Source organism: Myotis nattereri (genome assembly GCF_964212035.1).
Source record: "Myotis nattereri genome assembly, chromosome: 2".
Classification (NCBI taxonomy): domain Eukaryota; kingdom Metazoa; phylum Chordata; class Mammalia; order Chiroptera; family Vespertilionidae; genus Myotis; species Myotis nattereri.
This window is the reverse complement of record NC_138076.1, coordinates 30625434-30652799: the sequence shown is the minus strand read 5'-3', so window position 1 is coordinate 30652799 and position 27366 is coordinate 30625434. Positions and strand designations below refer to the sequence as shown.

The 27366-nt window shown below is 42.1% G+C and overlaps 1 protein-coding gene across 2 annotated transcripts in view; it reads left to right on the top strand.

Moving 5' to 3' along the window:
- ARHGEF7 (Rho guanine nucleotide exchange factor 7) overlaps positions 1 to 27366 on the top strand; it is a 132175-nt gene that overhangs the window by 61056 nt on the left and 43753 nt on the right. For both annotated transcript variants that reach the window (XM_081085158.1, XM_081085159.1), the window contains exons 5-8: positions 6757 to 6958; positions 13143 to 13231; positions 25313 to 25407; positions 25644 to 25739. In XM_081085158.1, the coding sequence (XP_080941284.1) occupies positions 6757 to 6958; positions 13143 to 13231; positions 25313 to 25407; positions 25644 to 25739 (482 nt within the window). The remainder of the gene's footprint in view (positions 1 to 6756; positions 6959 to 13142; positions 13232 to 25312; positions 25408 to 25643; positions 25740 to 27366) is intronic.

Below are 27366 nucleotides of genomic sequence, written 5' to 3'. Positions count from 1 at the left end.
ATAGATTACTGTTTCCAGAGGAGGTACCCTGTGTGTGCCCTACCTGGTTGTGGGGGTCACCTTTTCCCTTTTCATTTTCCTTCCATCATTAACTTATATTGATATGTAACATACATATAGAAAAGTGTGTGCCAAAAAAAATAATAATAAGAAAAGTGTGTGTATCCTAAACAAACTGCTTGATGAATTTGCACAAGTTGAACATTTCCAGTGTGTAAGCACCCAGATCAAGAGACAGAATTTGACCTGCTTTTGTTGTGTCTGCTTTTCCCAAGGGCACCTGCTGTTCTGATTTCTTTTTTTTTTTTTTAACATTTAGTAATATATATATATTTTTTAAATATATATTTTATTGATTTTTTTACAGAGAGGAAGGGAGAGAGATAGAGAGTTAGAAACATCGATGAGAGAGAAACATCGATTAGCTGCCTCCTGCACATCTCCCACTGGGGATGTGCCCGCAACCCAGGTACATGCCCTTGACCGGAATCGAACCCAGGACCCCTCAGTCCGCAGGCCGATGCTCTATCCACTGAGCCAAACCGGTTTCGGCAACATTTAGTAATATTTTAATAACACAAGGTAAATAACACCTAGTGAATTTTAATATATATTTAAGCCACCTCTTTGCACTAGGGAGAAAGGGAGTTGAGATTTTTTTTTTGGTGGTGACTTTTTTTTCTGATTTCTAATAGTAAAGATGAGTTTTACCTGTTTTGTGTTTTACATAAGTGGAATTCCACAGCATATACTTATTTTATAACTGGCCTCTTCTGCTCAGCTCTTTATGTTTTAGACTGTTGTGGAGTGTCATGTTGAGCCCAGATAGATGATGAGGTATAGTTTCAGAAGAACTTTTTAAAAAAGGGGAGGGAAAAATTCTAAAGTAATAGATAGTGATTAAATACATCCTTTCCAGATTCCTGTGACACTAGTGACAGTGACTAGAGCACTCTTGACTCAGCCGTTGTGATGTTAGGCTGAAATTGGTGTGTAGAGAGTCCCTGGAGTACAGCTCTTTGTAGTGTACCCTCCTTTCAGCCTGTCTTTGGCATCTTCCCCTCTAATCATCACTCTTTAGAGTAACATTGTAAAAATCTGTATATACTTCACTATAGTTAAGTGCTGAACGGATTTATGGAATCTGAAATTTTAAATGGATCCAGCCTGGCTGCTTGTACTCTGTGCCTTTTTTTTTTCATCTCATCTCTCAGACATCTCTCTGTTTTTTCCTTAGTGGAGTGTGTTTCTGAAGCAGAGAAGGTATCAGTGGTGTTTGCCTAACTTGTGCCTTGAGTGTAGAGAATTCATAAGTGTTTGGAGAATGTAATTTACCTCATTTATAAGGTCCTGACAAGATATCGCCATTTCTCAACTTAGGTCAGCCAAACTTGTGTGCAGAGGGGGCCTCAGGGCTGGTTGCTGAGCTGAGGTGGATGAGCTGGGCAGTAGGGTCACCCAGGGGCAGTTTGACCTCCTTAGGGGCCTGCTCTGCAGGTTTGTTTGTTTTGTAGTATTCTTTTTTTTTGTAGTATTCTTTTGTAGGACTTTATCACCAGGATCGGCTGGTGTGCTTTTACAGAAAGCCAGGATAAGCCACAAGTAGGAGAATAATGAAGATCATAGTAGACAACTGATGAGTAAGGACAATGGTTTGAAGAAAGAGACAATCTGATATAGCATAATAAGCCCGATGATGTTTCACTGAACCAGAACAAGGAAAATTGAACCAGAAAAATGTGCCATTTTTCCAAACGTGAGCTTCACATGGACAAGCGAATTCAAGTGTGCCGGCAAGCATTATGCTTGAGGTGACCGTGTTGGCCAGAGCTTTCATTGCCAAATGTCAAAGGCATATTTCTTTATTAAATACTCGAGGCCCCGTGCACGAAATTTGTGCGGGGGGGGGGGGGGGGGGGGGGATGTGCCTCAGCCCAGCCTGCACCCTCTACAGTCTGGGACCCCTCGGGGGATGTCCGACTGCCTCTTGCAATCTGGGACTGTTGGCTCCTAACCGCTTGCCTCCCTGTCTGCATGATTGCCTCTAACCCCTCTGCCTGCCTGCCTGATCTCCCCTAACCACCTCTGCCTGCCTGATCTCCCCTAACCACCTCTGCCTCACCCTGCACCTGGAACACAGGATTCCCTCCTCCTGCCGACCACAGGCACCCAGGACCCAGGCTGGCTCCGCCCAGGCCGGCTGCAGCTGCAGTGGACCGTGGGTGGAGGGCTTCGCCCAGGCCACAGCCACTGGTGCCCGGGGCAGCAGGGTATGTGGCTTGTCCCTCTCCCGGTCCACAGCCCTAGCTGCTGGCGACCAGGACCATGGGGTGTGCGGCTTGTTCCTCTCCTGGGCTGCAGGTGCAGGCACAGGCGCAGCCACTGGTGCCCGGCACCACGGGGCGTGCGGCTTGTCCCTCTCCTGGGTTGCAGGTGCAGCCGCTGGCACCTGGAACTGCAGGGCGTGTGGCTTGTCCCTCTCCCGGGCCGCAGCCTGGCTGGTACCCATCTCTCTCTCGTGAACTCATTTGTGCCTGGCTGGTCCCCATTCCTCTCTCCCCAGTGTTGAGTGAGTTGTTACGGTGTGACGGTGTGAGGGCGGGGTGACCATTTGCATATTAGCTCTTTATTATATAGGATTCTAAGTATTAAATATTAAGTATGCATTGTTTAATTTATTAGAGAAATATTTAATGTATTATTTGAATTATTAAATATTTATAAAATACAATAATTACTGTTATATATTTATAATGTGTAATAGTTAATATGTAATATAACATATACATATTTATAATACAGTATTTATAATATACTAGAGGCCTGGTGCACAAATTCGTGCATGGGTGGGATCGGGCTGGCCCACCCAGGGCTGATCAGGGGCAGGGCTGGCTGGGGGGAGGGGCCGCGGGCGGTTGCCTGGCCGGCCCTGCCCCAGCCCCCTGGTCAAATTCCCAGTGGAACTTCTGGTCGAGGGGACAATTTGCATATTAGCCTTTTTATTATATAGGGTAATAGTTAAAATTTATATAGATAAATAAGAATTAAATATTTTAGGAATTCTTTCAGCTCCTCTTGAAGATTTGCCTTAACACTGTGTTTGTGCTTTATCTTTTGCATCTTTTTGTTTAGTGACACATATACCTCATTTAAAGAGGCAGGCAATTAATTCTCCAAGATTTGGTATTAGGAAAAAAATCAGTAGAGACAACAACTTTCCATTTTTCCCTTTGATTCTTTATGTATTTGCCTGTGTGTCTTTAAATGAACTATCTACATAAGCTTGATTTTTTTTTTTAATTGGAAGAGTTTTCAATGTGGATTTCCCACAGTGTAAGAGGGGATTAGGGCTCTTCCACTGCCTCTGAGCTCCTTACCTGCATCAATGTTGCCAGCTCTTCTTCCTCATGAGTCGGCTTCTGTTGGGTCAGGGTTTAATATAACATTATGAGACTCAGACTCATAATGGAGCCATGATCTGTGCTGTGACTGTTCTTCCTTGCATGACAACACTTTGTTTTCTGGACTGAATAATTGTTGCCTATTTATTTAGTTCTCTGGAGTACCTTTTGCAGGTTGCATTCCTAGTCTTCTGCCTTTTTCTAATAAACTCTTCTTGTATATTAAGACGTTAGGATTTTTCACTTTCCTCTTCCTAAGGAACTTGAAATCTTCTGGCCCACCAAGTTTCTTGGTTATCAGGCAGGCTGTTGCCAGCTGCCCTGTCTGAGGTTTTTTTACATCATCGTTCTGCAGACTCCTTGTGACCTGAGTCATCTTTACCACTTTCTCCCCACCATCATTTTTTCTTGGATAATTCCCCCGTTTTGAGGGAGCACATTTTTCACTACCTTCTTCAGAAAGGGTGTATGGGAAGTAAAGTTTTTGAAATCTTGAATATCCACAGATGTCTTTTTTATCCTGTACTAAGATTTTTTTTCTGTCTTTAGTTTTCTAAAAGTTTAATTATGATGTGACTTGGTCTGGATTTCTTTAGGCTGATCCTGTTGTGTTGGTTCACTCAGCTTCTTGAATCTATATATGTGATTCTTCTACCAAATTTGGGACACTTTCAATCATACTTCTTACACCACTTTTCAGCGCTGTTCTCTTTTTCCTCTAAGACTCTGATGGTACCAGTCTCAGATCTTTGTTATTTCCCACAAGTTCCTGGAGCTCTCCTCTTTTTTCTTTTTTCACTGTCAGTTTGAGCAAATTTTATAAGTTCTGTTTCTTTTCTGAGGTTTTCTATTTTATTCTGTACTAGAGGCCCAGTACACAAAATTTGTGCATGGGGGTGGGTGTCCCTCAGCCCGGCCTGCACCCTCTCCAATCTAGGACCCCTTGGGGAATGTTCGACTGCCAGCAATTAGACATCCAGCTCACAATCCAGGACTGCTGGCTCCTAACTGCTCGCCTGCCTGCCTGTCTGATTGCCCCTAAACGCTTCTGCATGCCAGCCTGATTGCCCCTAACCGCTCCCCTGCTGGCCTGATTGACGCCTAACTGCTCCCCTGCCGGCCTGATTGACACCTAACTGCTCCCCTGCCGGCCTGATTGCCCCCAACTGCCCTCCCCTGCCGGCCTGATTGCCCCCAACTGCCCTCCCTGCTGGCCTGTTCACCCCCAACTGCCCTTCCCTGCCGGCCTGATCGCCCCAACTGCCCTCCCTTGCTGGCCTGATTTCCACAACTGCCCTCCCCTGCCGGCCTGATTGCCCATAACTGCCCTCCCCTGCTGACCATCTATTGGCAACGTTGCGCATGATGCCACCTAGGCTTTTGTTATATTGGATTGAGAGAATTTGTAATTGCTTTTTGAGGACTTTTGATGATGAAAACTTTTTCTGATGATCCCAGCATCTGCTTCATCTTGTTGTTGCTATCAATGTCTTTTCTCATTTAAGCTGTGATTTTCCACGTTCTTGGAATGAGTTGTTTTTTATTGTATCCTGGAGACTTCGGAGAGTGTATTAGGTAGGAGATGCTGGATCCTACTTAAATCTTGTATCTTATTAGCCTTTGGCCCTGATTGGGTTTAGTAAGTGGTCCTGGCCTAGGTTGGTAGGCTATAGGTTCCAGTGACAGCTTAGTTTGCCTTAGTCCTCTTCTGAGGCTGGATGGAATGTGAGGAGATTCTAGGTCTGGGTGGTCCCCTGGGGCTAGGTGGAGTGCAGGGGAGCAGGGGAGGATGCCTTGTTAGATATTTGTAATGCATAATAGTTAATATGTAATATAATATATAAATATTTATAATATTATATTTATAGTATATAATGGCTAAATAGATAAATAAGAATTAAATATTTTAGGATATTTAATGATGTGGTAGCCTGCTACCACCTGGTTTGGGTGGAGGCTGGGAACCCCTATCTGATTTTTGCTAATATCACCTACGAAGGTGGAGTACTGATGCTCTCTGTGGGATGTGGGATGTCCTACTCAGTCTCCGTGGACACCCAGGTGCAGGCTAAATGCCTGTACCCACTGTCAGTGCCTGCCTGTTGCTCCTTTGCTGCTCCTTGGGCCAGGAGGGCACGATTTTATATGTTCTTATTTGCTCTTATGGTATGTCTGGGTTGCAAGCTCCTCTGACACCCACTCTAGGATATAGATGGAGATAAAAAGAATAAAAATACTTGACAATATTCAGTATTGGTTAGATACTGTTGGTTGGAATGTAGCTTGGTGTAAGTTTGTAAAATGTTTTTGGATGGTGATTTATAAATAGGTACTAAAATTGGAAATGTCATACATGTTCTGTGACCTGAGTTTAACATAATAGATTTATTTACAGATGTTCAAAGATAGAAGTGCATATAATTTTAATGCAGCCTTGTTTTGCAATAGAAAAATACTAGAAATAGCCTTAAATCCAGTAATAGAGAATTAAGTAATTAATAGCATAGTCATAAAGCTAGTTAAGATTAAAGTAACTATAAGTACTCCTGAAAAAATGACTACAGTGTATTAACTTTTTATAAATTGTAGAGAAGTATGTATAATAGCTATCTATCTATACATATAATAGAGAAATATGCTAATTAACCGAGATGCCATAATGGGTCGACCAGATAGGAGGAGGTTGTGCGTGCAGCATTGGGGGCAGGCCGGCAGGGGCTCCAAGTGCCTGCGCTGGGGGAAGGCTTGATTAGCAGCGGCTGTGGCTGCTTCAAGGGCCGGAGAGGGAGTGGGCGGCGCCGTGTGATTTTGAATCGCGCACTGGGCTCCTGGTAAGACCATAAAAATGTATGTGAAAATGTGTATATGTAGACATAACAGTGACAGGAATAAGACCTTTCAGGCCATTAAGAGAATTTCCTCCTGGACTGGAAGTGGGGTGGTAAGGTAGTCAAGATGCACTGTAGGAGATAGGAAACTTAAATTTCTCAAAGTTAAACCTTTCTCTGCTGTTTAGGGTAATCATACTACATTTATGATAGTAAAATATATAATTATTCCATAATGACTTAGACCAGTGATGGCGAACCTTTTGAGCTCGGCGTGTCAGCATTTTGAAAAATCCTAACTTAACTCTGGTGCCGTGTCACATATAGAAATTTCTTGATATTTGCAACCATAGTAAAACGAAGACTTATATTTTTGATATTTATTTTATATATTTAAATGCCATTTAACAAAGAAAAATCAACCAAAAAAATGAGTTTGCGTGTCACCTCTGACACGTGTGTCATAGGTTCGCCATCACTGACTTAGACTATACTTCATGAAATTTTTCTTCCCTTCTCTTTTTTAGGACATGACCGATAATAGCAACAATCAACTGGTAGTAAGAGCAAAGTTTAACTTCCAACAGACAAATGAAGATGAGCTTTCCTTTACGAAAGGAGATGTCATCCATGTCACTCGAGTGGAGGAAGGAGGCTGGTGGGAGGGCACACACAACGGCAGGACTGGCTGGTTCCCCAGCAACTACGTCCGAGAGATCAAGCCCAGTGGTAAGTGGAGTGTTGGCAGAATGGACTGATGCTTTTCCTTTAGGTGAGAAGGAACAGAAATAAATGAATGTGCTCAGTATATATATATACTATGTGCTTTTATTTAGTTGAACTTGTGTAAATGACCTTGGGCCGAGTATTGAAATTCTTCCCTATTTTTTGTTTTATGGGAAGTAATTTTTTACTGTACCCCCACATTGGGGTTATAATGACTTCTGACCAACAGGCAATAAACCAAGGTTCCCATGACCCCCTCCTTGGGTTTGATATTTTGCTAGAATGACTTACAGAACTCAGGGAAATGCTAACTAGTTACATTTCCTGATGTGTTATATAATAGTGGATACAGATGAAGAGTCACACAGGATGAGGTCCTGAAGGTTCCTGCACACAGAACCTTCTGTCCTTGTGGAGTTAGGGGGTGCTACCCTTCCAGAATGTAGATGTGTCCACTAACCTGCGAGCTTTCTGAACCTCATACTATTGGGGTTTCTATGGAGGCTTCATCAGATAGGCATCATTGATCATTAGCTCAAATCTCCAGCCACTCTCCCCTTCCTTGAGATAGGGGTAGGGCTAAAAATTCCAAGCTGATTTCTAATCATGGCTGGGTCTTTTTGGTGACCAGGCCCCATCTGGGAGCTGACCCAGAGAGTCATCTCAGTAGAACAACAGATGCTCCTAGTGCTCTTATCACTTAAGGAAATTGCATGGGTTTTAGCTTTGTGCCACAAACTGGAGGCAGAGACAAATATATATATTTTCTGTTTCACAACCACATTTTGTTTATCCTTTCACTGTTGCTGGACATTTGGGTTTTCACCTATTGGCTATTATGAATAATGTTGCTATGAACACAGGTATCTGTGTAAGTCCTTGCTTTCAGTTCTCTTGGGTATCTACCTAGGGGTGGAATTGTGGCTCATACGGTAATTCTGTGTTAAATTTTGAGGAGCAACCATGCTATTTCCACAGCAGCTGTATCATTTTACAGTCCCACCAGCAATACAAAAGGGTTCTAATTTCTCCACATTCTTGCTAGCACTTTTTTTTTTATAATAGCCATCCTAATGGGTGTGAAGTAGTATCTCATTGCTGCTATTTTTCTGTGCTTGTTGATAATAAGCAGTATTTTTCATCATCATTATAATAAAATTAACAATAGTCAAGATTTTGTGGTTGCTTATTATGTTCTGGTTATTGTATAAAGTGCTTTTTATTTGTGACCTCATTCAATCTTCACCACAACCCCAGAAGGCAAGTGTTGCTGGGATATTCAGGGCACATGGCACAAATAAATAATATTCTTTTAATCTATTCAAGTGTAGATCCAGCTGAGAGTGCAGTAATGGTATCAGGTTGATCAGGATGAAATGTCATTTTGACCTAATAGTCACAGCTGTTGGGAAATGTGACTTAGTCTGTAACTTGTTTGGACCTGGTCAGTCCATGGGACAGCTGGACAGCCGTAGCACTGGCCCTTGAGCTTGAGAGCTGGGGCAGGCTGAGCCCTGGATCTGAGAGCAGCTCCTTGGCTAGTCTCACATTCCCGTGATCCATTTTTCTCCTGGGGACGAGAGAACAGCACTTGGGCCTTTTCCAGGAGGATGCTGGAGTCAAGGAGGGAGAGGGGTGATGGGCTTTCCCTTTACAGTGAGGATGAGGTTGGTCACAGAGTTGGTAATGGGCACACCATCAGGAAGTTAGAGTTGGTAATGGGCATAGCATTTAGGCATCACAGAGCTGGTAATGGGCACCATCAGGAGGGCACAATGCTGGTAATGGGCACACCATCAGGATGCACAGAGTTGGTAATGGGGACTGCATCAGGAGGCACAGAGCTGGTAATGGGCACACAGGAAGTCACAGAGCTGGTAAGGGCACACCCAGGAGGTCACAGAGCTGGTAGGGTATGCTATTAGGAGGTCACAGAGCTGGTAATGAGTACATCATCAGGAGTGGAGCCCACTGATTGGGTAGTTGTCTGCTGAATCTGGGCTTTCTTGAATTCTGCTGTGAATGACTCATTTCAATGGGAATTCTGGTATGATAGTAAAAATACAAGTGAATGAATTTGTACTTTTCAGCTATTTCTCTTCATGGAGTTTTCAAAGTTAATCTTTGCAAATTAGGAAAGATAGAGTTTGAGTGAGTCTCAAAGTTCTCTTCAGGTGACTTCTGGGAGTTGTTTTCAAATTTATTTGAATGTCATTAATATCATCTCTTGATAATACAATTCACCCTTGAACAACATGGGGGTTAGGGGTGCCAACTTCTGCTTAGCTGAAAATCCAAGTAAGGAAGCTTTACTGATAACCTAAGCAGCCGATTAACACAGATATTATATGTATAAGGTAGAGAAAAAATGTTATTAAGTAAATATATATTTACAGTATTTATTGGAAAAAAAATCCACAGGAAAGTGGATCCATGCAGTTCAAACTCCTGTTATTTAAGGGTTAGCTAGTTGGTTTCACAGATGCAGCCCTAAGAGGAACCAGCCATTACATATTTTTAAGTGTTTATTTATGGCAGGAGTGACTGCAGCACTTTGTTCTGCCTGAAATTCTCATCTTATCTTAACCCTGGGTTTCTGTGTGTGTGGTGGGGGGAGGGAGGGGAAAGGTGGGGGCCGGGGGGGTGGGGAGAGACCCTCAAACAGGTGTATGTAACTGCATTTGTGGTTCAAGAGCTCTTGGTGGCTGTCACCTGGACTCCCTAGTTTGCATATGCAAGTAACTTTGGAAATATTTCTGTACTGTTTATTTTTTAAGGTATAAAAAGTAATATGGTTCATATTGGCAACCTGTTATGCTAATTATTCTTTATGTCAGCGGTTGCCAACTGGTGGTCTGTGAGGTCCGAAAGGTTGGCGACCGCTCTGTTATGTGACAGTTGAACCAAAGGGATAATTTCTTTTGGGAATAACTTCTCATCCCTAGTGTTTTTAAATTAACGTGAGTATATTAAAAATAAAGTTACCCCCATCTGATGTTAAATGTTGGCATCTGAGAGAGAAATAAGCAAAGCAAATATTTTACCATACCACTTTATAACTGTTAAGAATAAAGTGCTAGGATCACTTAACATTTCAGTATTGCATCTTTTCAGTAATTTATGTGTCTTTTTGATTTTTGGAATGGAATTTTTTTAAAGTGTGTATAATGTAAGCATTGTAACTTACAGTGTATTTAATGCTTCATTTTCTGTAAGCAAAGTGTGCCATGTCTTAAATATACAGATTCCTCTAACTGGAGATCTTGTTAGGATCATTTTCTTATGAAACAAAAACACTGACTTGCTTTAAGTTGTGAATTTTTCTTTTGATTTGATTTAAAAATATTTTATTGAATAAACAAAACTGAGGTTTACCTTTAAGTGAGTGATACCTTTTGGGCTGTGTATGTCCAGGTAAGTTCTGAAGCATGTCCCAATTTCTCTCTTGCACCTCTTGGGGAAGTATAAGGAGCCGTGATTGTTTGCCCTCTGGTGGTGAGAAGTGGCAGTGTTCTGGTCAAGTTTCATGTATTTGTACCTTTGACCTATTTGCGGTTTCTTTTTGAAATTGTTCCTCTTTAAAGACAAATATCTCAAAGAGTCTGCATAAAGATGTTTCTAATGCTTGCTGCAAATGCACTGTGTATTCTTCCTGAATGTGTACTTAGCGTTTATTTTCTACACACATTTTTTTTTTTAATATATAAAACACATGGATATCTACTGCATTTTATACACACAAACAGTAGAGAATTTTTAAATTCAAAGGAGATGGAAGGAAAGAGAAGCAAAAGGGCTGGTTCTGGGCATGAGTGACATTGGTTGCTGCTGTTATTAAGTAAACATGGAGGCTCTCAGTCATTAGTGGGCAGTGTGATGAGGTGTGTGCAGTTGGAAAAAGAATCCCATTGAGGGCTAAGATGGTGGGGTGAACAAATCATATTCTCTATCCTCACAAGTACAGTTTCATGTGTGCATAATCATTCACCAGCTTTTTTTCCAATACATTAATTTCTTCCATTTCTAGATAGCTCATTATCTGTACAGTAAAGGCTCTCTTTAAAAAAACACACACCAACTTACCTTAGGTGCTGGTTAGCTTGAGATGATGAGTAATAACCTATGTTTGGCAGTGATGTGAGAACTTAATTAAATGTGTGACTGTCATTTGCTGATCCACAGATCTTTAATAAGCAGTCACACTACCACTTCCTAAGTTTGTCATTCTTAATATTTTTGACATCAAAAAGTGACATAAAGTGCAAGCTGTTGGACACAGTTATTTAACTATGAAAATACAGTGTTTGATGTAAATATTTTCTGTGCAGGGAAAGAAACAAAGGTAACACGGAACTTGTATATATATATATTTTTTTTGCATTGCTGGAAATAAGTGTTTTCTCTAGCCCTCACCCTTCTTTGGTGTGGAATGGGTGGTGGTTGGGTGGGATATCTTTATACTCTGGGTTGCAGAAGTATTCCTGCAGAGAGGAGTAACATTTGCTTCCTCAGGGGCTCCCAGAGATTTTCTCGCACCAGGCAAATCCTGCGGGAGCTTTGTGTAGCTTTGCGATACACTTTGGCAGGGTCAGGCTCTGGGTTTTGAGCCCTGAATAGCCAGCACACTTCCTTGCTGTTCTTCTGGACCAGCAGAGAAGAGGCTTGATTAGAAGCTTCTAGGCTTCTTTTCATCAGTCATGCAGGTCACCAAGAGACCCACCCCGTTTTACTCTGCTCAGGTTGCACCGGGGCTGTCTTATTCCTGCATTGGTTGCACCTCAGCCCCTGGAGCCACCCTTCCTCACCCCCCACAGACCCCTTCCTGTCATTGCTGTTTTTCATCTCCTAGGGAGTCCCTACTCTCATTTTCTTTTAGCACATCTGTGTTTAAATTCTGTTGTTTTCAGTGTTCTTATAGTTTATTGTAAGAAAGGGAAAACTCGTTTCTTTACTTGGCCACTGGAAAGGTAGCACCATTTCCCCAGCCCTCAGTAATAGTGGATTGTATCACATTTTACCTATCAGACACACCCACCCCATAGAACCAGTGATAGACAAACCCACACATAGAACTAATGTTAGATATGACACACCTCTCCTCGTAGAACCAGTGACAGACAGACAGAGACAGACACACACACACACATATTCTGAGAGCCATGTTATCTGAAAGCACTTCTTCAGTACCAATTGTGCTTAATTTCTCTTGAATGGATGTTGAATAAAAGCCATGCAGTTTAAAAATATTTGAATCCTTGCAGCATTCATGACGGCTTTCATTGTTGTCACTTGTGTGGAAGTTCTTAAGGCAGTGTGGTTTTTTCTGTTGTTTTTTCCCCCCATTTGGGTGGCCTTCCTTCTCTTTTGTCTATCACCTTGAGCCAGACCATATTGTTAAGAGAGACTTTTGTGTTCTGAGTGATCAGAATCCCTGAAATTTAGTCTAGACCAGTGGTTCTCAACCTTCTGGCTCTTTAAATACAGTTCCTCATGTTGTGACCCAACCATAAAATTATTTTCGTTGCTACTTCATAACTGTAATGTTGCTACTGTTATGAATCGTAATGTAAATATCTGATATGCAGGATGGTCTTAGGCGACCCCTGTGAAAGGGTCGTTCGACCACCAAAGGGGTCGCAACCCACAGGTTGAGAACCACTGGTCTAGACTGTGGGTCTTGATGCTTTAATTTTGTGAAATATTTGCCAACATTTTCTCTAATTCTGCATGGGTAATAGTTTACCTTTACTCAGCTCTCTGATGTCAGGTTGTTGAGCATGAAGAGATGCAGGCACTGTGGTGCCCCCTGGACGTGCACAGGCCTTCTGTTCAGCTTCCCCTTTTTGGTTTCTTTTTAAAATATATATATATATTTTACTGATTTTTTACAGAGAGGAAGGGAGAGGGATAGTCAGAAACATCAATGAGAGAAACATCGATCAGCTGCCTCTTGCACACCCCATACTGGGGATGTGCCCACAACCAAGGTACATGCCCTTGACTGAATTGAACCTGGAGCCCTTGAGTCCGCATGCCGACGCTCTATCCACTGAGCCAAACCCGTTAGGTTCTTTTTGGTTTATTTCAATTGAGGTTGCTGTACCATTCATGTTTGGCTATGTGGAGGCTGGTGCATTTGGTTGTCTCTAGTTTTGATCAGTAAAACTACATTACATTTTTATTTCAGAAAAGCCTGTGTCTCCCAAATCTGGAACATTGAAGAGCCCTCCCAAAGGATTTGATACAACTGCCATTAACAAAAGCTATTATAATGTGGTGAGTAATTGCAAAACAGTTTTTAATAATACTTTGTTTTTTGAATGTCTCTAAAACTCAGTAATATATTATATAGATAAACTACTGAGAGTATGATAAGGATATAAAAATAAAAATCATTATGTGTCCCACACACGTAACTACCATTAATGTTTTGGTATTGCATTTTGAAACTTAACATGAGCACTTTGTAAGCTTAAAGATATCTATGGTATTAAATCTAAAAATCTAATCCAAACCTTCTTTGTCCCTACACAATTGCATATGGTACAGAAAATAGGAAATGATAATCTTTATTTGGATAAAATTTTACATTGCTATTATATAACTAGGTATGATAAATCAGTAAAGTAAACGTTTAAAATGTGGTTATGTTTTGAATTCTGTGGAAAGTATGCACTTATTTAGTTATTTCCCCCCCCCCCCACTTCCAGTCTTTTATTTTTCTCAGATACGTAAACCTGAGACCATGTGAACTTTGAATTTTTGAAGTGAAATAAACAACTGATTAGTTTTTCTTCGCAGCAACCCTTTTACCATGAGTGTATCATTTTCTGTACTTTTATTAAGAAACCAGAGGTCCGGTGCACAAAATTTGTGCGTGAGCAGGGGGAGGGTGTCCCTCAGCTCGGCCTGAGTCCTCTCACAGTTTGGAACCCCTTGGCGGATATCCCTTTTATAGTCCGGGACCCCTCGCTCCTTACCGCCTGCCTGCTCGCTGCTCCTTACCGCCTGCCTGCTCGCTGCTCCTTACTGCTCGGCTCACTGCTCCTTAGCGCTGCCACGTGAGCCTGGTTTCTGGCTGAGCTGCGCTGCCCCTGTGGGAACTCACTGACCACCAGGGGCAGCTCCTGCGTTGAGCGTCTGTCTCCTGGTGGTCAGTGCTTATCCTAGCAACCAGTTGTTCTGCTGTAATGGTTGCTTAGGCTTTTATTATATAGACTAGAGGCCCCGTGCACAAAAATTCGTGCACTTTTGGGGTCCCTCAGCCCTCCCCACCTGTGCCCTCTCGAAGTCCGGGAGCCCTCAGGGGATATACGACTGATGGTTTAGTCTGCAGTCTGGCCTCCCTCTGCAGGAGGTGACTGGTGGGTCGATTGGGGGATGGCGCCAGCCGGCTCTGCCCCCCATTGCCCTGCTGCTGGTTGCTGCCACCCCACGATTGCCGTCCCCTCCCTCTGCCCGCTGGCACCCGCCTTGGCTGGCCTGGCGCCAGTCCTGCCCCCTGCCAACTGGGTGTCCCACAGTTTGGTCGATTTGCATATTAGGCTTTTATTGTATTACTAGGGGCCCAGTGCACAAAAATTTGTGCATGCAGGGGGTGTCCTCAGCCCAGCATGTGCCCTCTCGCCATCTGGGACCCCTTGGGGGATGTCCACCTGCTTGCTTAGGCCCGCTCCTGGGGGGGGGGGATTGGGCCTAAGCTGGCAGTCAGACATCCCTCTGGCAGCCCGGGAGCCCTCGGGATGTCCACTTGCCAGCGGGGAGCAAGCCTAAGCTGCAGTCGGACATCCTTAGTGCTGCTGAGGAGGCGGGAGAGGCTCCCACCACCACCGCTGTGCTGGCAGCCGTCAGTCTGGCTTGTGGCTGAGCAGAGCTCTCCCTGTGGGAGCACACTGACCACCAGGGGTCAGCTCCTGCATTCAGCATCTGCCCCTGGTGGTCATTGTGTGTCATAATGACCAGTCATTCCCAGTCATTCTGCTGTTAGGGTCAATTTGCATATTACCTTTTTATTATATAGGATATAGATGGTGAGCCTGGCTGGCATGGCTCAGTGGGGTGAGTGTTGATCTATGAGCTGGGAGATTGCGGTTCGATTCCTGGTCAGGGCACATGGTTGTGGGCTCATTCCCCAGTGTGGAGCGTGTAGGAAGCAGCCGATCAATGATTCTCTCTCCCCCTACCCCTTCCTCTTTTAAATCAATAAAAAAAATATATATTTAGAAAAAAAGACAACCATTAAAAAAAAAGAAATGATGAAAAAATTGTGACTTTTTTTAATCTTCACCTGAGGATATGTTTTTATTGTTTTGAGAGAGAGAGGAAGGGAGAGAGAGAGAAAGAGAAATATTGATCTGTTGCCTCTTGTACATGCCCCAACTGGGGCTGGAACCCGAAACCTAGGTATGTGCCCTGATGGGGAATCGAACCTGAGACCTTTCAGTGTACTGGATGATGGATGCTCCAACCAGCTGAGCCACACTGGCCAGGGCAATTATGACAGATTTGAATATGGGTCAGTTCTTCTACACTGACCTATTGCCACAGTCTCTTCTGTGTGTGCATATTTAGCTTTCTAAGCATTTACCTTTCATTTGCCCCAAATCTTATGAGCAAGTTGGCCTCAGAGAAAATTCATTCACTTAACAAATTATTGTTAGGAGCCCACTCTTTGTCAGGCCCTGTTAAAGGCATTGGGCATATAGCAGTGAATAGAAATAGCAGAAATTTCTCCCTTGTTAGCATATGTTCTGATGCATGGATACAGTCAGTTGTTTTTCTCACCCCCTATGTCCATTTCATTGCCTCCTCTTTTCATCAGTTCACTTTAACACTTCTCATTCACTGTGTTCTGCGCACAATGCCCCTAAACGCCTGCCATCAGCAACCTTTGACTTATTTTCCTCGTATTGGTCAACTCCAGATTTTCTTTTCCTGAGAAATCCTGCATTTGAGCCTCACCTTGTACTTCTCTGGTTTCTTTTCACCAATCATCTGTTTCATCTGGACTCTGACTTCCATCTCAACTCTGTCAACTTTCAGAACATTGGACTCCTCAGCACATCCTGTATTCCGCCTGACTCTGAGGGCCACCTTCCTTTCTTGGTTATGCTTAGCTCTCCACATCCTCTTCACACCTGTGCCTGTTGGATGTTTTTTCCTGGGATGTGATTCCACTATCTTCTTTGTATTTTAGTATATGATGTGTTATATATGTGGTTTTGGGCCCATAGCCCCCCCCCCCCCCCCCCCTCCGCAAAAGACTAAGTCTTTTTATGGTTTTTCGCAGTTTCTTAGTAGGAATACTTAACTTTTAACTATTGTAGCTTCCTTTTCCTCTTGTATTCTTAAATGATACTTTGGTTTCTGTTCTGGGAAGGGCTTCATGTAGGGAATAATGCAGTCATAATCCACAGTGATATTCTAAAGAGGGAGCTACTTATGTTCTATTAAGAGTCTAAAGTAGTCTCTCCTTTTCAGTGGTTTCACTTTCCAGTTTCCATTAACCGGGGTCAACTTTGGTCTGAAAATACTACAAGAAAAGTTTCAGAAATAAACCGTTTATAAGTTTTAAATGGTGCACTCTTCTGAGTATCTTGATGAAATCTCCTCCTCTCCCGCACTCTCCTACTCTGGCCAGGAATTGTCCCTTTGTCCCGAGTATACAAGCTGTATATGCTACCCATTAGCCACTTAGAGGTCATTTCAATTTTCAGATTGACTGTTGTGATATCAAAGTGCTTGTGTGCACGTAACCTTTACTTTTTACATTTTAAGCTTGGCTTTTCTACTATTCACCAGAGTTCAGTATTTAGCCAGAGATTGCTTGAAAATTGTGCTGAACCATGCTTCCATCCTTTGCCAGTGTGTCTGCATGTGGTTGGTTGATAATGCATTGGAGCAGGGCTAGGGTGGGTGGATGCTTTTTAGAACTTAAAAACAGTGAGTGGAAACATACAGGAAAATATCAAAGTTGATTAGGCTATGCAAAGTTTAATAAATTCTTTGCCTTCAAACAATGTAAACCAAATTATAGATTAACTAGAGGCCTGGTGCACAAAAACTCGTGCATGGGGCGGGTCCCCTCAGCCTGGCTTGTCCCCTCTCACAGTACAGGAGCCCTCGGGATGTCCTCTGCGGGAGGTGACCAGGCTGATCAGGGGAAGGCACCATCCCCATCACCCTGCTGCTGCTGCCACTGCTGGCCGCCACAGCAGCCAGCCCTTGTCCTTCGCAGCCGCTGCTAGGACTGCTGGCCATTGGCCCTCACTTCTTAGCATTGGCCCTGTCCCCCCCCACCCCACCCCCCCGCCACTGGTGGGTGGGGGGGCAATCTGGGGCCAGGCCGGCTGGGGGAGGGGCTGTGGGATGTTGAGGCACAGCAGGTCGCACCCTGTCCAGCCTCTGTGGAGGTGTGGCACCGGGACTGGCTCACGCTGCTGCCTCTGCGACTGTCTCTGCAGAAGGGGCAGCACTGAGACCGGACCGCACAGACCCCTCTCCCGCTGCCTCTGTGGAAGGGGCCTTGGCACTGGACGGGCCCACACCGAGGCCTCTTCCGTGTTGCCTCTGCAAAAGGGGCCGTGGTGCTGCCTTCTCCCACGGCTGCCTCCAGAGTCTTCTCCTCCCACACTGCCGCCTCTCCTGCACCACTGGCCCTCGGCCCTTGCAGCCGCTGTGGCTTTGTCTGGAAGGACGTCTGGAAGACATCCAGTCTAATTAGTATATTACCCTTTTATTAATATAGATTCAAACATTATTTGCAACAGTTATAACAACGTAAGATTATTTTTAAAGTATGAAGAGCTAATTAAGACAAATACGTTAAAATTAATAGATACATATGAGTAGCTGTGCCTTAATAAGTGCAGGCTCCTCTAACGAAATACCATAGATTGGGTGGAGTAAACACAGACATTTATTTAACACAGTTCTGGAAGCTGGAAGTTCAAGATCAAGGTGCCAGCATGATCGGGTTCTCCATGAAGTTACTTTCTTGGTTTACAGAGGGCTGCCTTCTTTTGTGTCCTTACAGGGTGGAGAGTGCAAGCCCTGGCCTTTGCATCCTTTTATTGACACTTATCCCATTCACCAGGGCTCTGCTTTTGTGACCTAATTATTTCCCAAAGGTCTTACCTCCTACTGCCAACACATTGGGGATTTAGTTTTCAACATGTGCATCTTGGAAGGACACACACATTCAGTCCACCCCACTCTGACTAAATAGTTAAGCTTACCATAAAAAATTTGATAGCAATGTTATATGTATCCAGTAAGCAGAGATTTAAAGAGAGAATATTCAGTTCTAATAATGGCGGAAATGTAAATCTGTATAAGGATTTCTTAAAAGTAGTATGGCAGGTGTGTATAGAAGGACACTTCTATACAATTCTAAGGACACTCAAGCCCTTTAATCTAGTAATTGTACATCTTGAAATCCATCCCAGAAAAATTACCTGAAATGTATTGAAAGATGTTTGTGCAAAGGTGTGTTCATAGGATTATTTGTGATAGTAATAAATTACAGGCAACCTAAATATATAACTATACAGGAATGGTTAAGTAGCCAGAGGCAAATCCATTTATAATTATTAAAAATGTAACCCTAGCTGGTATGCTCAATGGGTAGAGCATTGGCCCAGGCAACAAAGGGTTGCGGGTTTGATATCCGGTCAAGGGCATATACCCTACCTGGGTTGCATCCTTGATCCCTGGCCCCAGTTGGGGGTGCATGCAACCAATCAATATGTTTCTTTCACATTTATGTTACCCTCTCTCCCTCTCCCTTCTTCCCTTATACTCTCTCTTAAAAAAAAAAAGTACTTTAAAAAATATAAAAAATGATGTTAAGTACAATAAGCAGAATATAAAATTATTTAGGTAATGTGATTTAATTATGTAAAAATATTGTCATAGAAAGTAGAAGGGAGTATACCAGAGAATGGCTTCTTTTGAGTGGCAGAATTTTATTGTTTGGTAATAAAAGTGGTAGTGATTTTGGAAGATTACTTTGGTACCGGAGTCCAGATTGTTGAAGATGGAAGCAGGACGTTAGTGACCACAGGTGGGAGCATTGGGACCTTAGTCTTGAAGAGTGACAATGGAAGGGAGAGAAAAAAAAATCCAGGGTACTTTAAATAGTTGATTAGTTTTTATAAAAAGCCAGTTACCACCGTATTTTTGAATGTGAAAACTATTTGAAATCAATCTGTTCTCAGTGTATGGTCAGTGAATAATCAGGAGTGCCTTTGCTTTAGGTGATGGGGTTGGAGTGGGGTTGGGGATGTGGATTCAGGCTTTGGGTGTAGTGATTGTGTGCCCTGTTGATGGGCTGGCCAGGTGCGCGTCCCTAGCTGCCTATATAGTCACTTCATTGTAAAATGAGGTTGATAGTGCTGGCCTTGGCCTTGTAGTATTGTTAAGAGGATTAGCAGTTGGTCTTAAAGTAGATGTCTGGCAAAGTACTTGGCGCTTGGGTTTTCAAGGTTATTGGGAAGACTAGTTAGAACCATTTGGGATGTTAGGCATCATTGAGGTCACCATACCATTCTGTTTACCAACAGGAATTCCATTTAAGGATTACCTGGGAGAGCTCTAGTCAAGGACGATAGGATCATATAATTAAAGGAAACGTTTGTGATATGCCTGAGACTGGATTTTTTTAAAAATACCCTCATACCAGGGTATTTTTAAAATGTTAACTTTTTTATTTTTATTTTTTTAGAGGAAGGGAGAAGGGGAGAGAGAGAGAGAGAAACATTGATTGGCTGCCTCCTGCACAAACCCCGACCAGGGATCTAGCCCACAACCTGAGCATGTGCCCTGACTTAGAATCAAACTGGTGACCTTTTGGTACAGGGGACAATACTCAACCAACTGAGCCACACCACACCTGCCAGGGCTGAAATAGATGGATTTTGACAATAAAGAACATAAACTGCACCTGCAGGATGGTAATAGACACCTTTCCTGTTAGAGAGGAGAGAGCTCTGCTGTTGTAGAAGCTGATGCCCACCTCTAGAGCGGGAGAGGTCTTGAGTCACCTCTTTTAAGGAATCAGGAGTTTCCCCAGTCATTAGAGAGCGAGGTCTCTTACTAGTAAATATGTTGATCTGGGAAGTTACAGGTTCTTACTACCTTACATGTTCAGTGATACATTGTGGTTTTATTTTCCAGGCTTTATGGAATGAACACTGTGACTTAAAACTGTATGACAGTATCCTTTGTGTATGGGAAGAGCAAGCAGTTCTCTTTCCATTCATGCCAAATATCATAAAAAGGCAGGGCAGCTTTTGCATTTGAAATTTGTAAATATGATATAATAGGTAGCAATCACTAGTTTTAATAAATGTATAAAATAGACATGCATCTTTCTTAAAATGCTGTGGCAATTTCCAGGACCTTTTCTGTGCTCCAGAGAAATGGTACACCTGTCTTTTCCCCTTTGTTCCTTTAGTTGCCTGGAACCTTTACATGCTGGGCCTGGGAGAACACCAAGCCTGTGACCTGACATTGTATGTGTACATTGAGCATTCTAACCTCAGCCTTAATTTTGCTGCTATTATATCTTTTACTTGTCCCTTGGCTTCTCTCCATCTTTATCAAGATTGCTTTCAATTCTTTGACATCTGATGTCTCTGCCCCGGCTGTGTATGGATAAAGTCTATTATCTCATGTGCCCTGGGTATTAGAGAAGGGTATGCAGCTTCGTTCCCTGTGGCCTTCCTAGGGAGCTGTTGCCATCCTTTCTTATGTCCCACCCACATTTCATATCAACAGTGAGAGGCTTGCTGACGTATTTGGCAAAGTTTGCTCCCATTGTTTTTATATACTTTGCTTGTTTTATATAGATCAGGATCTACATGAAAGTTTTCAGGTGGTAGCAGTAGCCTGGCACAGAGTAGGAGCTAAGCATTTGCTCAGTGAATGAAAGAAAAACTGAGTTATTTAACCATGGAAAAGGCTGTCTTGTAAAATAATGACCTCCTGGCTAAGAGTTATGTAAGAAGTAACTCCAAATAGGATTCCAGGTTTGGGTTGGAAGGTTGTACTAGGTGGTTTGTAAGATTCCTTTCTACCCTAAGTCAGGGAGCTAACACTTTTGTGAAAGAAGTCCCTTTTTGTAAACAGAGGAGATAGACCCATAGATAAGTACAGTACCAGGTAGGAAGTAGCAGAGCCAGGATTTGTGCCCAGGTCTGCCACGCTCCCAAGGCCAGTTCTTCACACATGAGGGTGCAGACATGCACATTAACTTGCTTGCTAAGGCCAGCTTTCTGTGGTGACATATGTCATTGTGAACCTGCACTTTTGCTGCAGCTATTATATTAGTAAACCTTAGGGCTTGGAAGAAATACATTTAAGACCTTGTGAATCCCCAAATTTAGAAATATAACATAATATAACTTCTTCCAGTAGGTACAGTAACATAAAACATTTTATGTGGCACCTCTGAACTCTTGGAGAGTAAATGTTACAGAGATCAACAAACTACATTAAATCAGTAATTGCCAGTGGATGTAGGAGTGGGTTGCTCCTCTGTGTTTCTTTGGCCTCTGGATTTGTGGAGCTGGGAAGAGCAGTAGGAATTGCTTCCTCTAGCAGCACTGCTCTTCCCTTCCTCTCCTTTCCCTAGAGCAGCGGTTCTCAACGACCCTTTCACAGGGGTTGCCTAAGACCATCGGAAAACACATATGTAATTACATATTGTTTTTGTGATTAATCACTATGCTTTAATTATGTTCAATCTGTAACAATGAAATTGGGGGTCACCACAACATGAGGAACTGTATTAAAGGGTCGCGGCATTAGGAAGGTTGAGAACCACTGTCCTAGAGGCTGATCGTTTATTTGCGGTTCAGTTCCTGTCTCATAAATTTACTGTTTGAATACTTAAGTACTAAATACAGTTTAAATAGACTGGGTTGAAAGAGAACGTGCAGTGATTATTTTTCCCTTTGTGGGGAGGGAGTGACTAGGTGGGTGGGAGAGGGGTTAGAACAGTTGTGCCATTCTTTAGTTCTTCCCATTGTGCGTATGAAACAGGTTTATGTTTTTGAAATTTGGCTTTAGTTTATGATGATAATTTTTTATCAGGATCACATCTTAGAAAATTACCTAATGTTATTTATTTTTTCTTATATGTAGATCATTTATTCACTTTTAAAGGACTATCAATGTCATATAAAATAAAGCATCTGATATCTATCAAGATTTGCAATGAAAGTTGTAACTCGTTTGTAAAATCAATCAGTGATACTAAGTGCTCCATTAATGGTGGTAATAATTAGTTTCTGTGCGTCTGCAAGTTACTGAAATCAGGCGTCCTTTGTTTTGCTTTGCTGTAATGGCTGATAGTTCAGGGATTGTCTGTGTGGCATGCCTGATGTCCTCCTTCTGTGTGGCACCATTGTTTGACTGGACTTGGTTCTCCACGCCTTATGCCTCAGGGAGAGCTCATGCTGGCTGAGCTCAGGCTGAGTCGTTCCTCACGGCTGTGGAGTAAAGACTGCTCTTTCTGTGAGAACTGCACGCATTCGCTGGTATCCTGCCTTCGTGTGGTGGCGCTTTGGCAACCTGTCTGCTAGGTCTCATGGGGTCCTGCAGCAGCCAGAGTGTGCAGAAGTCAAAGGGAAGAAAGGTGATGACTGGAGTACACAGATGTGCTGATGAGCTTAGGGAGGAGGGACGCGTGGCTTCCTGGCAGAGTGGACAGTCAGCGTCAGCATGACGCAGTCAGCCAAGTCTTGGTCCTGCGTTGGTGGAAAAGCTAAGTGTAACTTGGAATGTTTGGATGGCTCTATTATAGAACTTGTCTCTAGCACTTATTTGAAGAGAATGTTTATGACAATAACAGAAATGAGCCAACTGAACTGTCGTAATAGGTGTAACTTTTTGGCAGAGGATTGTTTTTGGTGCTACATGCTTTCGGAAGCTTTTACAGCTGCCTGCTGTGCTTAGTACTACCATTGAGGAAAGGCCACTTATTCTTCCACTCTTGTTTTCTCCCAGTTTTCCTTGTATGTCACCTAGGAACTGCTCTATGTTTTATAAAATAGAATTTTAAGTTTTCAGTATTCTACCCAGTGTTGCTAATAATTCCTGATATTTGTACTTAACCTTTGTTTTAACATTGAAAAAGGACTTTTCGTTGGACATATCTATGACATTTTTATTTTTAGTTCAGTGACCCATTATACTTGGCTTATTACTTCACATTATTTTTGAAGGATAAGATCAGGTTTAAGTATAATTCTCTGATGATGCAGTGGCTGATGTCACACTGTGTTCTCAGTCCACTAGTGCTTTGACATTTGTGTCTAAAGAGTATTTCTACGAAGAAAGACATTATAATCATAGGATCAGCACCCAGATTCCCCCACAAAGGAATGAACTCTGGAGTGGCCCCTCCTCCCTTTGGCTCACTCCACCAGTCTTCCATGAATAGACGCATTCAGGGGCAAAACCCGTATTCAGTATCACAGTGAAAGAACCTCTGATTCTCTTCAAATTAAATAGTATAGTAAGTTATTTAGTCAGGTTTGCATTTACTCATGAGTGACTGTAGTCTCTCCTCAGAGTACACAGAAAACAGTAGTGAACAGAATTAATGCTGTAAGCATAAACATTACTTTTTTCTTAAATGTTTAGACATATATTTTTATTATAAAAAACCAGGGGGAGAAAACTAAGTGTGTTTCAAAGCTTCATATTCTGTACATTTTTTTGTATCATTTAGGATCATTTGTTAGTTTTAGAAGACATAACACATGTTAGTGCATGTAATAGATCCTCAGAAAATACATGTAATATGATTTCCTGATTAAAGAAGATGCTGGGGATGAAAAGATAGTTGAAGGGATTTCACTTTCTTTATTCATGTCAGGGCCCAGAGGAGCCCTGACTCCTGCCCCTAGTCTGATAGCTGGGGAAGGCAGTGGTGGGCAGTGTCGTGTCAGAGAGATCTAGGCTCACATTCTGGCTCTGTTCTTCACTAGTTGTTTGATTTGGGATAAATTACGTTATCTCTCTACACTTTTCTCTACACTTCTGTCTTTTCCTCTGTAAAAGGAAAAGGTTTTGTGATATTCTAAAGAACTTCAGACTGTAGAGCACCCTGCTTAGTGCCAAGAATAGAGAGTAAGCATTGGTAATTAGTCTCAGGCCTGCCTGCACATCCTGGCTCCACTTGCAGGCCTCGGCGTCTTCTCCCCTTGTCCAGTGAGGAGCCTTTGCTTTTGGTGATTACTCGTGGAGAGAGCCTCATGCTTTAGTTCAGCTGTTTCGCACTTTATATTTCAGTTTTTAGGAGTTAAGTGATTTTTGGCTAAATTTGCTACACTAATATAGGGTATCAGGAAACCTTTTACTTTAAAAGTTGATTTATAATTAATCTGCTATCTTTAGAGTACAGGCATACCTCAGAGATTATTGTGGGTTCAGTTCCAGACCATCACAATAAAGCAAGTATTACAATAGTAAGTCCTAATGTTTTTACTGGTGGATGAGGGTCTTGCCTTCAGTTTGTTAAATAAACACACCTGTGACTTGCAATAAAGAGAAGTGCAATAAAACAAAGTATGCCTGTACTGGCTATTTAAAGGTGGTTTTATACTGTAGGTCTTTAATTTTTAATAAATATATGTAGGATAATCTGAGTCTATCATATTCTCTAGTGAAGGTCTTTAGTTCCCACAAATTAATTTAGATTTCCTAGACGCAATCTAAAGAATAAACTTTATATATTTTTTAGTTAGAATATACCTTATATGTCAGAATGCATAGATTTTAAGGGTACAGTTCAGTGAGCTTTGACAAGTGTATATGCCTATGTAACAACTACCCAAATCACAATGTAGCACAGGTCCATTACCCCAGTAATTTATGTCATGTCCCTTTCCCCCTTGTTACACCGCCCTCCCCCCTTTTGATTTCTGCCAGTGTAGATGAGTTTTGCCTGTTCTTTGATTTACTATAAATGGAATAGGCAGGATGTGCTTTCTGTGAATGGCTTCTTTCGCGCAACAGTGCTTAGAGATTCATTCATGCATCTGTGCTTTTGTGATTATCAGTTGTTTCTCCCTTTTATCTATAGACTTGGCATTACTTACTGATGAAGGAATTCATTCTAGCCTCATTCTAGGTATACCTGTGTCATGTGTGCCTGGCAGTAAGGTAGTCAGTGGTATAGCCATGGTAATAGTAATTACGTGGATTTAGTTGTTAATCATAGGGATCTATGATATTAAACACATTAGTATTATATAGAAGCAACAGTGTGAATTGAACAATGGTGATGAACTTTCAGAAACTTCGAAATCTTAATGTCAAGTAATATTTATTCATCATTTATTGTAGGTGCTACAGAATATTTTGGAAACAGAAAATGAATACTCTAAAGAACTTCAGACTGTGCTTTCAACCTATCTACGGCCATTGCAGACCAGTGAGAAGTAAGTTAGATGATAAATTGTGTTAATTGTAGAATAGTCGTCACCTAAGGCTGTTTCTTTGTATTTTCAGAAAATAGAGGGTGAAGTACTGGCACAGAATTTATTGTACCAGTTTGCCTTAGACATAGGCAATTTGTTTATTAGGTTAAGACTTCAATAGGGCATCAGGATGGGAGAGGAGAGGAATATAAGTAAAACTGTTTACATATTTTTACTGTTATTTTTCTTGGCTCTAGGTTAAGTTCAGCAAACACTTCATATTTAATGGGAAATCTAGAAGAAATATGTTCTTTCCAGCAAATGCTTGTACAGTCTTTAGAAGAATGCACCAAGTAAGTAAGATGCTAAAATTTACAAAATTCAGATTGGTATAAATGGTATTTAAAGGATCAAGTTTACCATAATTTGAGAATTTGCATTTTCAAAGGTGGGAGCTAGATTATTTGGAATTTTTTAGGTATATTACCTTTTATAGTAAAAGCTGCAGTTTAGATTATCTAAATTTTACAGTAGTGATCTCTGAAGGAAGGATATGCTGACTAGTCAGAGAAAGGAGAAGGATTTCATGTGAGTGATGATTTTTAAGGTGTTAGGGAAAAGTAGGGGATGAATAACCCTTGAAGCAAGGAAAGAGTGTAGAGGCACCAATGACTTTAGTTCCTTATGTGCCGCCATGTGCTGCATGGGGAGGCGTGTGTGCACACAGCCTTGAAGGCCAAGTCTTGTGAGTGTCTTCTTCCAGCATGTGTTGTTCCTGGCCATCAGGAAGCTGAGAAATTGTAAAGCACTGCATGCATAATGTGATGTTTGGAGGTATTAAAGGCTTGGTTTTGTCACTTTTCCAAGATACTAGTTTTTGGGGGGTAGGGGACAGGTGTGTTCTGGATGTCAGACATGAGATTTTTTTCTGTGTGACTATTTTATGTTCTTTGTTAACATGAGGCATTAAAGGATATTTATTAATGCCTGCTGGGTGTTGGATGACTTAAAGTCATAATGCACATGAAAAGTTTTGAGATTTTAATCCACCAGATGATATTTATGCTTATTTGTTTGTGGGCTGATAAAGAAAGCTAACACATTTTATTTTTGCATTATCTTTATTTTTGTAGCCACTGGAAGGACCAGAAAACTTTTTCTCTTGGTTGGTCTCTGGTTTTCCTTCCAGCTTTTTGTATGTGTCTTTCTCATTCTTGGAAGAGGTCTGCCCTCGGTGCCAGGAGCTCTTTAAATTGATAACAGTTTGCCATGCTGAAAGTAGGTTTGCTCTCTCAACTTTGGCTTCAAGGTTTCATAGAGGAACTTCATATTGGAAGGTGTGGCAAGGAAAACTGAATGTCAGTGTAACCAAATCCTGGCTCTCAAACAGAAATTGACATTTTTTGTTGTAATTGTTTGCAACATTTTTGGTTTACTTAAAATTACATTACTTGCATGATCATAACTACGGTAGTGTTCCCTTTGGTAAATGAAGGTTATTTGGCAGCAGTGTGGGTTTTTTGCAAGAGGCCAGTCCTGTTGAGTACAAAATGGAAGTAAATGTTTGCTTCTCCTTCCCACTGGCATAGGTAATCTAGACTAAATAAATTAATATTTATGCAGTACATTTGGCAGTACCTCTTTGCGAGCCTCATGTAAGCCTAGTGAAATAGGGCAAACATTACTATCCTCACAGCATAGATTTAAAAACGGAAGTTCAGGTAGCAGAGGAGGGTTAATGGTGAATAGCACCAGATGTTAAACCTTGGTCCTTGAGTTTGACTAAGAAAGAATTCAGAGCCAAGAACTCAGACGGGTTATATAGAAAGTTGCAGAGGAGGAAGAAGTGAGCCGCTGGGCTGCATGGACTCGGGAAACAGGTTACAGAGGCAAAAGAACGGAGCTTAGGGGAAAGAAAGAAAAGGTATGTGCTTTGAGGGAACAAAGGGGAGTGGGGAAGGTATGGGCCTGCTCAAGAGA